Source organism: Pipistrellus kuhlii, unplaced genomic scaffold (genome assembly GCF_014108245.1).
Source record: "Pipistrellus kuhlii isolate mPipKuh1 unplaced genomic scaffold, mPipKuh1.p scaffold_m20_p_29, whole genome shotgun sequence".
In the NCBI taxonomy this organism is placed as follows: Eukaryota; Metazoa; Chordata; class Mammalia; order Chiroptera; family Vespertilionidae; genus Pipistrellus; species Pipistrellus kuhlii.
The window spans coordinates 2929727-2943040 of NW_023425528.1; the positions used below are offsets into that span (position 1 = coordinate 2929727).

Sequence of the window (13314 nt, forward strand, 5' to 3'; positions counted from 1 at the left end):
ATTCTTTTAATATCCGTCAGTGGACCACAGTCTCTTGGCAATGGACAGAGACAGCTTGCTAATACCAGGGTAGTATTTCCAAATTGCTTCAGAGGGAACACTTACTTGGAACCAGGTACTCCTGGATAAGGCTAAATTAAATAAAATGGAAATCACTGAAAGTTCATGGAGTAGCATAAGTAGTTGTACAAGGTTCCATGGAGTAGCATATGACTAGTTGTATAAATATCAGTTGTCATATTTGTGATACAGTGAGTGTTTGGAGTTGTAGGTAATAGATGGGAAAATGAAAATCAGATTTAATGAATGATGTTCTCTGTGCCACTGGACTTAGCTCTCTGTTATTAGTCTCAATGAAATTTAGCCAGTGGAATGTTTGTATATGTTGGTGTTCATCCAGCTAGAAAAAATAGTCCATCCACTCTACCTATCCATCTATATATTTCTTCATGATTCATTAAGACATTTTTTTAGATCAGTTGTAGGTTCACAGCAAAATTAAGGGGGAAAGTATAGAGATTTTCCATATTCCCACTGCTTTCCATGCATGGATAACTTCCACCATTGTCAACATTCCCCATCAGAGCAGTACATTTGTTACAATTGAATCTATTTGACACATCACAATCACCCAAAGTTCATAGTTTACATTATGGTTCATCCTGGGATTGTACATTCTATGGGCTTGAATAAATACAGGGGTGGGCAAAAGTAGGTCTACAGTTTTTTGTATGGAAAATACTACAATATTTAACATATAATACAAGGATAAACTATTTTTGCATACTCACAACTGCAAACCTACTTTTGCCCACCCCTGAATATAATGACATGTATCCATAAATATGGCATCATACATGGTATTTTCACTGCCCTAAAAATCCTCTATGTTCTACTTCTTTATTTCTACTCCCAATATACTTTTTAACATTTTGAAAATATTTCCAAATTTATTATTGTATCTCACTTTACAAATCTTTCAAGTTTTATCTTCTTTAGATAAATTAAGAAATTAAAGTGGACACAGATTATACAATTAGTGATAAATTTAGTAGAAAACCCAGATCTCTTAATTCCCAAATATCCCAACTTACCCTTTGTTCATTGATTAATAAATGGAGAAAGTTAATTAAACCACTGCCTTGCAAATGGCTGAGACAAATGGGTAGCTTTAGGGGCCCTAGAAGTGATTTTGTACATAGCCACCCTTTAAAAATTAAATTTGAAAGACATCCATAATTGTTGGAAGGAGGGAAAGATGCCATCATGTGGTGCTCATTTGCAGGGATCAGATTTTCCTGAGTCAGAAGGGGGTTAAGAGATTTGCCAGATGCTTGGGAATGGGTTCAAATGGTTTCAGAAGTGCAATGGAAAAGTATGATTGATGGAGCTCAAAAGTATTTGTTCTATTCTTCAGTAGGTTACTTTCCTGCTGTTCTTTCTCTCAGTTTTCCCTTTTAAAAACTTATAACAAGAATTATTTGAAACTCTTATCTTGACTTGCCAAGCAAAATAAATATATTTAACAGAGTGTTAAATATATTGTTTGTATATTTGCAGTTAACTAAGCTATGCTATGCTCATATTTGTTTTTGTACTTGATAGTTATTTAATATTAACTGGTCACCAAGAGTATAATGAACAATGAATTAAAAATAGAAGTCCCCTACCCTTAAGTAGTTTACGGAATACTGCCCTCAAATGGGGCAGGGGCTTTGTCTTGCTTCCCATTGGGTCACTACTGCTCTCAGATGTAAAATAGGGCCTGACAGATGATAAGCATTCAGTAAATATCTGTTGAATGAATGACTGAATATATACATGAATGAAATCTTATCAAAAGATTGCTAATAGTGTACACATTATGGATGAGAGGCTCTAGGGAAAAATAACAGCCAGGGTCAGGTAAGATTATTCAAGGAAGAACTCCTGGAGAGCCGAAACCAGTTTGGCTCAGTGGATAGAGCGTCAGCCTGCGGACTAAGGGGTCCTGGGTTCGATTCCGGTCAAGGGCATGTACCTTGATTGCGGGCACATCCCCAGTATGGGGTGTGCAGGAGGCAGCTGATCGATGATTCTTTCTCATCGATGTTTCTGTCTATTCCTCTCCCTTCCTTCCTGTAAAAAATCAATAAAATATATTTTTTAAAAAAAAGAACATGGAGAGTTTATTGATATGTTAAGGAAAGATGAAGAAGTGATCAGAATGATACAAAAGTTGATCATTTGCGTTGTAAGCATGGTTGAATTTTAAGGCAGTAGCAGACTATAATATTGATAAAGACATTTTTAAGAGCCATACTTAGGTTGCACCAGGGACAATTTGACAGTAGACTGCGGGTGAATTGAAAAGCATTAAGTGGTTTGAGATATAGAGGGGAGAGAAGAGCTCTTATCTAAAGAAGTAATGGAGGAGATGTAAAAGTGCATTGGATATAGTAGGTACCTAATAAATACAGTTTGAATGGCTATGCTAGTAGTAGATTGGTTTTGTTCTTAAATAAGGCAGTTTTATAATGTACTACTTGGGAATGTTTGTTATAGTTAAATATATATAGAATGGACTGAGTGTGTGTGTGTGTGTGTGTGTGTGTGTACATGTGTGCTTGTGTGTAGATTGGAAAAGGTAACTGCAATAAAGAGATAATTTAGCTGTGAGATAAGGACTTAAACTATATAAGCTATAAAAATATAAAGAAATGAAAGAATCTGACAGATAATAGTTAGAATTAAGACATAGTGATAAGATATGGTAGACAAAGGAAAGTGATAGCAATTTCAAAATTTTGAGACTGGAAAAATAGGATAAGTAATGATAATGACTGAACTATCCAAAGGAAAGCATTTTGAGTGGAGATGAAAGCAGCCTGGAGCTTATTAAGCGTCAAAGTGAGAAATCTTGCAGAGGTCTGTGATGAAAGAGAGCATGATAACCTTAAATATAGGCATATAAGTAGCTGTTGAAAGTGTGGCATGAAGGAATCTGTAGTGCCGAGGTGTAGAGCAAAGTTTCTCAAGCTCAGTGTTGTTGACATTTGGTGCCAGATAATTTGTTGGTGGTAGTGGTGGAGGAGCTGTCCTGTTCGCTATGGGATATTTAGGAATATCACTGGCTTCTACTCATGAGGTGCCAGTAGCAACCTACCCCCAGTTTTACTACCCAAGATGTCTCTACATATTGCTAAATGTTCCTAGGAGGGAAAATCATCCCCAGATAAGAACCATTGGTACAGAGGCAAAAGAGTAAACTACCATAGATTGGACCTTGGGGTATAGCAGAAGATGGGGGTTGGGTTTGGAAGGGAAGGTGAATCTAAATGATTAAGACAGAAAGTAAGTGATTCAAGGAATCATATTAGGAGAACATACAATTAGGAAAAGCAAAGGAAAGGGGATTTTGACAACTTTTTGAAAATTGGCATTTGGTAAGAAAACATGAATGAATAGAATGATTTCCCCCATTTGCTGAATATATGAAGGGAATTTGGTTTAAATGATGGGTTTACCTGGCTTGTTCTAGGGACCCATTGGTACTCACCTCTAGACTGGAGTCCTTACCTTGGCTTTGGAAACCTCCAAATGGACTTTTACTTCTTTGAATACTGAAAACATAGAAAAATAAATTATCTATGATCCTATGGTGACTATACACGTTTATATTCTGTCTCTGGCATGCATGTACGTGCATACAAACTAAGGCAGGACTTTTGTTTTTATCTCTAAGAGTGTTCCTGTAAGGAATTCTAGGATCTTTGTTTTGCAATAACCCTCTTACTTATTTGTCAGTGTTGAAGGCGAAAAGGGGAAGCCTAGATTCTTAAAATATTTGTGAATCAAAAGACTATTAGAGAACATCTGAGAGCATCTGTCTAGCTTAATATTGTTTTAACCTCATAAGACCCAGTGCACAAGGTGTTCTTAAGAGATAAAATGATATATCCAATGGCACTGAGGGGAGTAATGCCATGGGATCCTCAGGAATGTTTGTTTGTTTGTTTGTTTGTTTGTTTGTTTGTTTGTTAATCCTCACTTGGGGATTTTTTTCTCATTTATTTTTAGAAAGAGTCCAAGAGAGAGAGGGAGGAAAGGTGAGGGAGGGAGAGAAGGAAAGAGAGAGGGAGAGAGAGGGAGAGAGAGGGAGAAAGAGAGAGAGAGAGAGAGAGAGAGAGAGAGAGAGAGAGAGAGAGAGAGAGAGAGAGAGAAAGAGAGGTGAGAGAGATACATCAACACATCAATTGGTTGCATCTTGCACATGTCCCAATCAGGGTGGCGATAAAACCTGCAATCCAGGTACCTGCCCTTGACTGGAAATTTAACCCATGGTGACTCTTTGGTGCACAGGCCGACACTCTAACCACTGAGAAACATTGGCAAGGGCAGCAATCTTTTTTTGGGATGAAGTTTTATGTATAATGCTAATATATAAAACATATCAGCCAAAACCGGCTTGGCTCAGTGGATAGAGCGTCGGTCTGTGGACTGAAAGGTCCCAGGTTTGATTTCGGTCGAGGGCATATACATTGGTTGCAGGCACATCTCTGGTGTGGGGTGTGCAGGAGGCAGCTGGTCAATATCTCTCTCTCATCTATGTTTCTAGTTCTCTATCTCTCTCCTCTCCCTTCTTCTTTGTAAAAAATCAATAAAATAAAATAAAAAAACATATAAGAGGAACCATTTGATACAGCTCACACATTAGTGGCCTCTGAAACACTCGATAGTACACTAGGCCTCTAAAACACGGTTTGAAAATCACTCCAGGGGCTGGCACTATATCTGTAAAGGACAAGAGAATAAGTATTTTCACTACTATTGACCATACAGTTTCTTTTGCAATTACACCTGGTCAATTCTACTATTATTGCAAGAAGGGAGCTATAGCTAATACATAAGTGAATGGGCATTTGGCTGGATTTGGCCCACTGCTGACCATTTCAGTTTGCTGACTTCTAAAACACCCATCATTTTTAAAAATATAAATAGGGACTCTGAGGCTGAAGATAGGTAAGCAAATTACCAATAAGAGCAGAGCCAGGACTAGTATATAAGTCTCCTGATTACTACCTTGTTTCTTTCATTTTGCTGTCAAATAAAAGTTTCTGATATATATATCTGTGTGTGTGTGTGTGTGTGTGTGTGTGTGTGTGTGTGTGTGTATGGTGGTATGTGCTGTGCATCATAAAGGTCTTTAGTTAAACAATACCTTCAACCATAGGTAAAATATTTCTCATAAAGTGGAGGTGCTCCTAAATCATATCATTTTGAGAGAATGTGGTACCCTGGCAGCTACTCATTGCTTGGTCTTAATTGTATCACCAATGAAGGTCCCGGCTCGGTAAGGATATCTGAAGCTGTATTTCATGTAGTATTTGAAGCATGATTTTATATATCCTTCTAGGCAAAATTGCTGTATTTTTAATGTATTAATTAGATATTGATGTGATAATTAGAGCTATTGAGATAATGAGAATTATATCAAGGCTATCTGGAGTGAATGTTCAAAGTTGAAAGGACTAAAGCATGCATGGCTTGGCAATAACTTTTCTAAAAAAAGAAAAATAACTCTGAGTACTTTTTTGTGCCAGACACTCCACTAAACACTTCATATTTTAACTCCTTTGACCTTTATAAAGGTGTATGGTATTATTGATGAATGAGTAAAATGGAAGCTGGGGGAGGTTAAATAGCTTGCCTAAGGTTGTATGCCTAGTGAGTGAGATAACCAAGATTTGGACTTGGGCAGTCTGAGGCCAGAGCTCATGACCTTTGCCATTTTACTATATGGCCTCTCTCTTTATCTAAGAAGGAACCACTGACACCTCTGATGGCATTGGAAGGTGTAATCAAGGGCCCAGGATGTCCTAGATACTGATGTAACATTTCAGAAGCCTAGCACAGGAGATGAGTTTGTAGAAGAGAGGCAGAAGAGGGGGTTTATCATGATGAATGCAAAAGTGAAGTTTATAACATCTGGGATAATGGAGGGTTTAATAAACCAGTAGGCCTTTGTTTCTTTCTACTTATTGAAGATATCTAGAAAACAGAGTATGTAACTAAGAAGATAGTTGACCTTGTTGTTTGTATTTATAGGTCTTGCATTAGTAGCATCCAAAAGTTGTCTTTCCTATCCTTATTTATTTAGAGATTAAGCATTTACTAGGTGATCATATGCTTATGGGTGAGCTGCATTGTTTTGTGGTTTTGTTTTTTTTTTTTAAAGGTAGAGTTATTCCAGCAACAGGTCCTTGTACCTTGTGGGAAATCATCCCAATGACAAAGAAAACATAATGGGATTTTTCTTGGCCTGCTTTGTGGAAGTTATCTGATCTGCATGTCTATCTTCAGCCAACTGAGAAAACTCTGCTTTTTTATTGTTTTTCCATTTCAGAGGGGTGGCTCAGCAATGGAAATTGCTGAGAATCCCTTTGGTAAAAGATTGAGGTTTCCTTTCTCAAGAAGACAGAGCATGGAGAAATTCACCTGTCCATGGACTGCTTATTTTTCAGTTGTCTGAGTTTACATTGCTATACTTTACCATTAATACAAGAACTGCATGCTATCTAACTTTAATTGCCTTTAAGTATAACTGCTGTAAACCTCAGTAATTATAGTTAACATACTCTGCATTAACATTGCATTGCTCCCCTAAGGTTTTCAGAGCAGTTCACAAATAAATACATTCAACTTTAAATAACTCATGAGGATTATAGAACCCAAAAGGTGAAGGATAAAGGATATTTTCTGCTTCCCAATTATTCAAAGTTTAGCAAATAGGAAGGCAGAGGCACCTATGGCCTAAAGGTCTTCATTGCCCTAGTCTAGCCAGTGTTGTTATCAATAGTCATGTATCCAAGGAAAGGGAGTTTTATGCTTATTGAGGCAAAGAGAATGATGACTTTTGTTTCTTTTATTTATTAGGTAAAGGTCTAATGTATATACACATGTATATTTATAGCTTGTGACATCTGGTCTATAAGGTTAGATTGAACTAGGACTTGTAATATTGATAAAAGGAAATGTCAAGAACGTATAGAAAAAAAATTAATTCTTTTTTTATTCACTGAGGCAAAACATACTACAGGTCTGGTAGGAAAATGCTAGTATAACATTTTGTTTTTTTTCCTACCTGGAGAAAGTTCAATTCCAATTTGTGAAAAAGGCTATTAAAAGACAGAAGATTTTCCCCACTAGCACAAGCCTTTGGCATCTGACTGTGATTTTGACTCATTACTATTAAGGAGTTATCTAGTTTCTACATGGGGTAGTCAGGTTAACCTTGCTTGGCACCTGCTATGTGGGTATGGGCAATGCCAATATAATGGGTAACTTCTTACATTGAAACTATCTGCCTATGTAGCTCAAGGACTTAGGTATTGGTTGAAAAGTTAGAGTTAAGCTGAATTCTCTAATTTCCTTTTGACCAAGTTATTATCAGATTTAAATAATAATAATAATTATGATCTAACCTTATCCTCCATGAAAATAATGATGACAATTTGGAAAAATTTCTGCTTTATAGAGAGTCTATGGGTTGATTTTATTAGCAAGAAATGCATTTTACAAGTAGTATGAAAAGCATAATCTGCTCATTTACTAACAACTTTGGAAGGATGTACTTTCCCTGTTTTCTTAGTTGTATGTATACCTTCTTTAAAGAGAGTATTTTATCATTCCTTCATTCCCATGGAGCCAGGACTTAGCTTGTAAGTTGCAAAGGTACAATAATTTAAATTTGTTAGTCTCAGCCTATTCCTACCTTTGCTTTGGGATATGGCTCATAGGCTTTCAGGGAAGAAGAGGCATTTGACTTATTTAGTTTTATATTTGATTCATTATTTTGAGTCTTTAGGGTTCTTTAAAGATCTCCCTCCAAAAGCTGAGAGATTATAGTTCAATATTATCAATTCAGGCTCATGAATGAGGCATCAATTGCACATACTCTCTGTTCCTTTAATAAAAGGTAATTACCAGGACTGCAGGCTTCAAAAAGACAATTGCAAACTCCTTGTACCTTTAGCAATTGACCTGCATAAAGGGAGACAGTTGCATAAAGGGGAGAGATGAGCTTCCTTTCCATGCCAAATTAAGTTTTTTTCCCCTGGAGAGCACCCCCCCCCCTTTTTTTTTTTTTTTTTTTTTTTTTTAGCATTTCTCTATTGTATTGACCAAAGTAAGCTATACCTTCCCCCAGTATATTACAGATTAGAGTGAAGAAGAGCAGAGGTGAGGACATCCAAACATTTTAAGAGCTACTTTCATCGTAGTGTCTGTCTGATTTTACTCGTGGAAATAGATTTGGGGAAAACCTAGAGATAGGGAAGGAGAATGAGATTACAAAGGACCTCCTAATTCCTGTCACTTGTTGCATTCTCTGTATGATAAATGCCAGGCAGCCTGGTATTTATCATTAAGAACCTTCTCACAATGCACTCATTTTTACTCGAAGGAACCGCTGAGCTAAAGCCAGCCCAATGCACTCATTTTTAAAGTTGGACAAGAAGAGAGCTAAACAGTCATGGGCTACGGTAGAGTGCATAACTGATCTTGTTATCTTCCCTTCATCCTGTCTCAACCTGATTTTCAGCTTAAAAAGAAGCAGGTGTATGTAGATAAGGTGGAGAAGATGCAGCAGGCCCTTGTTCAGCTCCAGGCAGCATGTGAAAAGCGTGAGCAGCTGGAACACCGTCTCCGGACACGGCTGGAGAGAGAACTGGAATCCCTCAGAATTCAGCAGGTTTGGGGAACTTAAAGAAAAGGAGTATTCCTGATTGCTTATTTTTCCATTGGTGTTTGATATGAAGACAAAAACACACTAATGCTCATCTTTAGAATTTTTGCTTCACCCTATCTTACTCCAGAGTACCTGTTAATTGTAAAGGTGAAGCTTGCTTAGTTAGCTTTCCTATCACAGCAAAATCCTTAATGCCTATTATCTTGCACCTTTTATTTTTCACATGAACCCCAGAAACAGTAGATCCAACAAGAAGTAAAGATGCTATAAAAGTTTATTCCTAATCATTTTCAAATTGGAAATGGTCCTTAGAATAATCTAACCATACCCCTCATTTTTACATGAAAGTAAATCAAGACCTAGAAAAAGTTGTATGACTCATTGAAAGCCCAACAACAAGTTAGGGGCAAGGTAAAAACCAAAGCCTAGATTTGTAATTCCAATGTTAATCATATACTGTACCATGCAGGCAGGCAAGCATGGTGCTTTGTAAAACATTTATCCACTTTCTGGGCAGCATGACAATTTGATATGGCATGCTCCTTTCTTGATCAAGGGAGTCTCAGATTCAAGACTGAAATAGACAATACTGTGGTCTTAGGAGAAAATCTGAATTCCCTTTTGCTTCAGAATCGGAATCCAAACTGAAGTGGCTGGGGCAGTAATTCTTTCCAAATAGAGACTCTTCAAAATGGGACTTGGCCACCACACTTCTTTTCCTACTAATCTAAGAGGTGTTGGCATCTCTCCCAACAGCGCCAGGGCAACTCTCAGCCCACCAACGTTTCGGAATACAATGCTGCTGCACTGATGGAGCTCCTTCGTGAAAAGGAGGAAAGGATCCTGGCCCTGGAAGCTGATATGACTAAGTGGGAACAAAAGTACTTAGAGGAGAATGTGATGAGACATTTTGCTCTGGATGCTGCTGCAACTGTAGCTGCTCAGAGGTAACTGCTTGGCTGGTACAGTCACTCCTTGAAGGGCATGGGGCTGGGGGTTGGAGAAGAACAAAAAGGTGACTAATTAATAGATTTTTCAGTGTGTTCTTTTTTCTTCTCTAATCTTCTCCACCCCTCCTACTTTCTACTTAAGTGTGCTTTCTTTCATTTGGTTATGCAGAGACTGAATGACTGGGGGGGGGGGGGCAGAGGATCAGCAATTTGAAAATGAAAGTTACTTATAAACTTATTGGAATCATAGTTCAGCTTTCCTCAGAAGCCAGAACAATCACAGATGGAATCAAATGAACCATTTGCACATCTACATAGCCAGAGCCACAGTGTCTTTCAGCCAAATGTGTAGGTTTCTTTGTTTAGCCCCCGAACTGGAGTGAAAGACTCTCCAGCGAAATGTACTCCAAAACTAAATGTCACTCAGGAGTGGCTGCTGCCATTTGATACCTCTGGCTTGTCCAAGGTATGCCAAAGGCTATGCTTAACATGAATCCATTCTGCCCTTTGAGAAAGTCTATACTTGAGGGACACATTCTCTGTGTCCGTGAGTCTATCACATGTAAGCAGTCACATTCTATTTGATAAGGGAAAAATGGCTGGAGGATTTTAAAAATATTTCAGCTTATTTGTTCCCCTTTTCACTTTACAAATAGTAATTTTTTATCTTTGGAGGAAACTGTTCTTATCCAGTTTGTTTGGCTCTGTGCTAGTCATACTCATCATTTGGGAAAGAATGAAACAATGACAAAACTAAATTCGTGCTCTACTGGTGTGGTTCAATGGTTGAGGATTGACCCATGAACCAAAAGGCCACTGGTTTGATTCCTGGTCAGAGCACATGCCCAGGTTTTGCGCTCAATCCCCAGTAGGGGGCATGCAGAAAGCAGCCAATCAATGATGTTTCTCTCTCATTGATGTTTCTATCTCTCTATCCTTCTCCCTTCCTGTCTCCCTAAAAAATCAATAAAAACGTATTTCAAACACACACACACAGAAAAACTAAATTCAAATAATGGGATGATATGTGTTGTGGATCTACAGGTAGAGCCTTGATCTGGAGCTGTATATTCAAGGTGGGCTATATAGCATATTACACCCCTCACAGTCTCTATCCAGAAAGTTATTAAGAACTGCAGTGTTATTTTTAAGATTCTCCTAAACATGGTGAGCTGGAAGAGTCTGAAAGCACTTGCCACACTTGTAGCTGGTGTCTTTGTGTGGAGGAGGCAGTTGATACATTTAATTTTGAGTCTTTCTCCTGCTGAATCAGAGGGAGACCGGTGCTTAAGAGCTGGACTGGTGATTTCTAAACTTATTTCCAATTCTCCAGGAAGACATCTTATGTTTATCTGCCTGCTTCCTGGTGTCCTCTATGAACCTTAAAGAGATTAGAATCACCTGTTTCTTGACTTTGAATTCCTCATGGTCTTAAGCTTACTTGTTTTTGTTTTCTGAGAAGTGTGCTCAGTACATGTCAGTGTAGTGATAGAGTGCACAGACACTCCAGCTGTGCTACTCAGATGGCCGAGAAGTCTGTAGGTAGATTAGAAGCAGAATTTATTCTAATTTTATCTCCTCGCTCCCAAGAAAACACCTGTGCCCAGCGCTTGTTCAGAATTTATTCAGGAAACTCTTAACACTGAAAAGTAGATGCAAGGTAATTTTGTTGTCTTTGTGTATAAACTTAGAAAGATATAGCTCATGAAGTATGCAGTGTGAATAAATGTTAGAAAGCCAGGGTTCTTAGTACTGGGAGGTTCATTGCTGAAACTGACTTCAAGAATAAGACTCCAGGTCAAGATGCAGGAAAGTGAGGAAGTTGTCGTGAGGCTGGTATGAAGAAGTGACCCCCTTTCCTTTTTTTCCTGTGAAATTTTGAGTATTGGGGGAAACACCTTTCAAATGGATCTCTTTCCAGAATCTGTTGGCTCCACAAGGTATTATAGATTTAATTTAAATAGAATTCCTTTAAATCACCAGGTGTAGAAAGTTTTGGTATTGACCAAGGTCTGCTCCTTGGCTCTTTTCATAGTAAAAGCTTTGTGCACTATTCTATTTTCTTCTAAAATAATTTTAAGTGCCCAAGATATTGAGTGCAGATGGGAACTGCCCAACATATATTTGAGTAAGGATGGAAGTAAAAACGAATAAAGGAAGGAAGGAGAAAAGAAAAATGAAAGAAATAAGGTGATGTCTAACTCTATAATTAAAATGCTGAAATCTAGTGCCCCATTTTAATGGTCTGCTTGATTTCTTTGTATTCTGCTATTATCTCAAACTTAATATATTCCCATCATAATAGCTTATAGGTAAATAGCAGGTTGCACATTTAGGACATGTTGTTTGGATGGTATTAATGATAGTTGCAGTTTTTTTCAATTAAGGTTTATTTTACATATTCAAAATCACCTATTTTAAGTGTATGTTTTGATGAATGTTACTAATTGTATACAATTATGTAATCATGATAGTGGACGCATTCTAAAGTGTCTTTGTGCCCCTTTAACTTGATTTCTTCTTCCATGCCTGCCCCCCCACAAGTCATTATAATTTTACCTTTTCTAGAATGTCATATAAAAGGAGTCTTAGAGTATGTATGCTTTGCTTGACTTCTTTCTCTAAGCATAATTATTTTGAGACTCATCCAAGTTGTATCAATGGTTTATTCCTTTTTATTGCTGAGTAGTGTTTCATGATATGGATTTACCATTCACTTGATAATGGATATTTAGATTATTTCCAATGTTTAGCCTTAATGAAAAATAAAATACATATTTTAACATAAGACTAGACAACTATCTCTCCTCAGGTTAAAAGATATATTTAATAAGTAATAGTACCTATTTCATCATCTTTGAAATCATGATATCTCGGAGGCAGCAGAATAAAGATTAAGGTGTCAAAAATGTAGATTAAATCCTGATTCTTCTACCTGTTGGTAGCTGTCTGTGATCTTGGGCAAACTATTTATACTTTGCCTCCACTTATACTCCTTCCAGCAAAGTGATTCTCTGAAACACTTCTTGTCAAAGTGAAAGATGTCATTGCAAGAAATCACATTGAGTATTTACTGTATAAGATATTCTTCTAAGCACTTTAAAATTATTGCTCATCCTCATGATAATTCTTTCAGATAAGTACTATTATCCATTATACAGATAAGGAAACTGAGGCATCATATAAATAGTTAACCCAAGATCACGCACAACTACTATGAGGCAGAAGAATCAGGATTTAAATCTACATTTTTGGCACCTAGCCACTATACTCTGCTACCTCCCAGATATCATGATTTCAAAGATGATGAAATAGGGATTATTACCTGTTTAAGAATTACTACCAGTATCTGAGGTTTATTATTTACTCACTTAGAAATATTATAAATAACCCTGGCTGGTGTGGTTCAGTTGGTTGAGTGTCATCCCGTGCCATGAAGGGTCGCTGGTTCAGTTTCTGGTCAGGGCACATACCTGGGTTGTGGGTTTGATCCCTGGTTAGGGTGCATACAGGGCAATTGATCAATGTTTCTCTCTCCCTCTCCCTTCCCCTTTCTCTAAAAAATAAATAAAAACACATTATCAGGAGAGGATTAAAAAGTATTATAAATAATCACATTATTTTATAATTTGATAT

General features: G+C 37.4%; 1 protein-coding gene across 6 annotated transcripts in view; it reads left to right on the forward strand.

The window, feature by feature from the left end:
* AMOT (angiomotin) overlaps positions 1-13314 on the forward strand; it is a 66274-nt gene that overhangs the window by 42030 nt on the left and 10930 nt on the right. For all 6 annotated transcript variants that reach the window (XM_036454493.2, XM_036454496.2, XM_045587392.1 and 3 more), the window contains 2 exons: positions 8582-8731; positions 9485-9675. In XM_036454493.2, coding sequence (XP_036310386.1) covers positions 8582-8731; positions 9485-9675 — 341 coding nt within the window. The remainder of the gene's footprint in view (positions 1-8581; positions 8732-9484; positions 9676-13314) is intronic.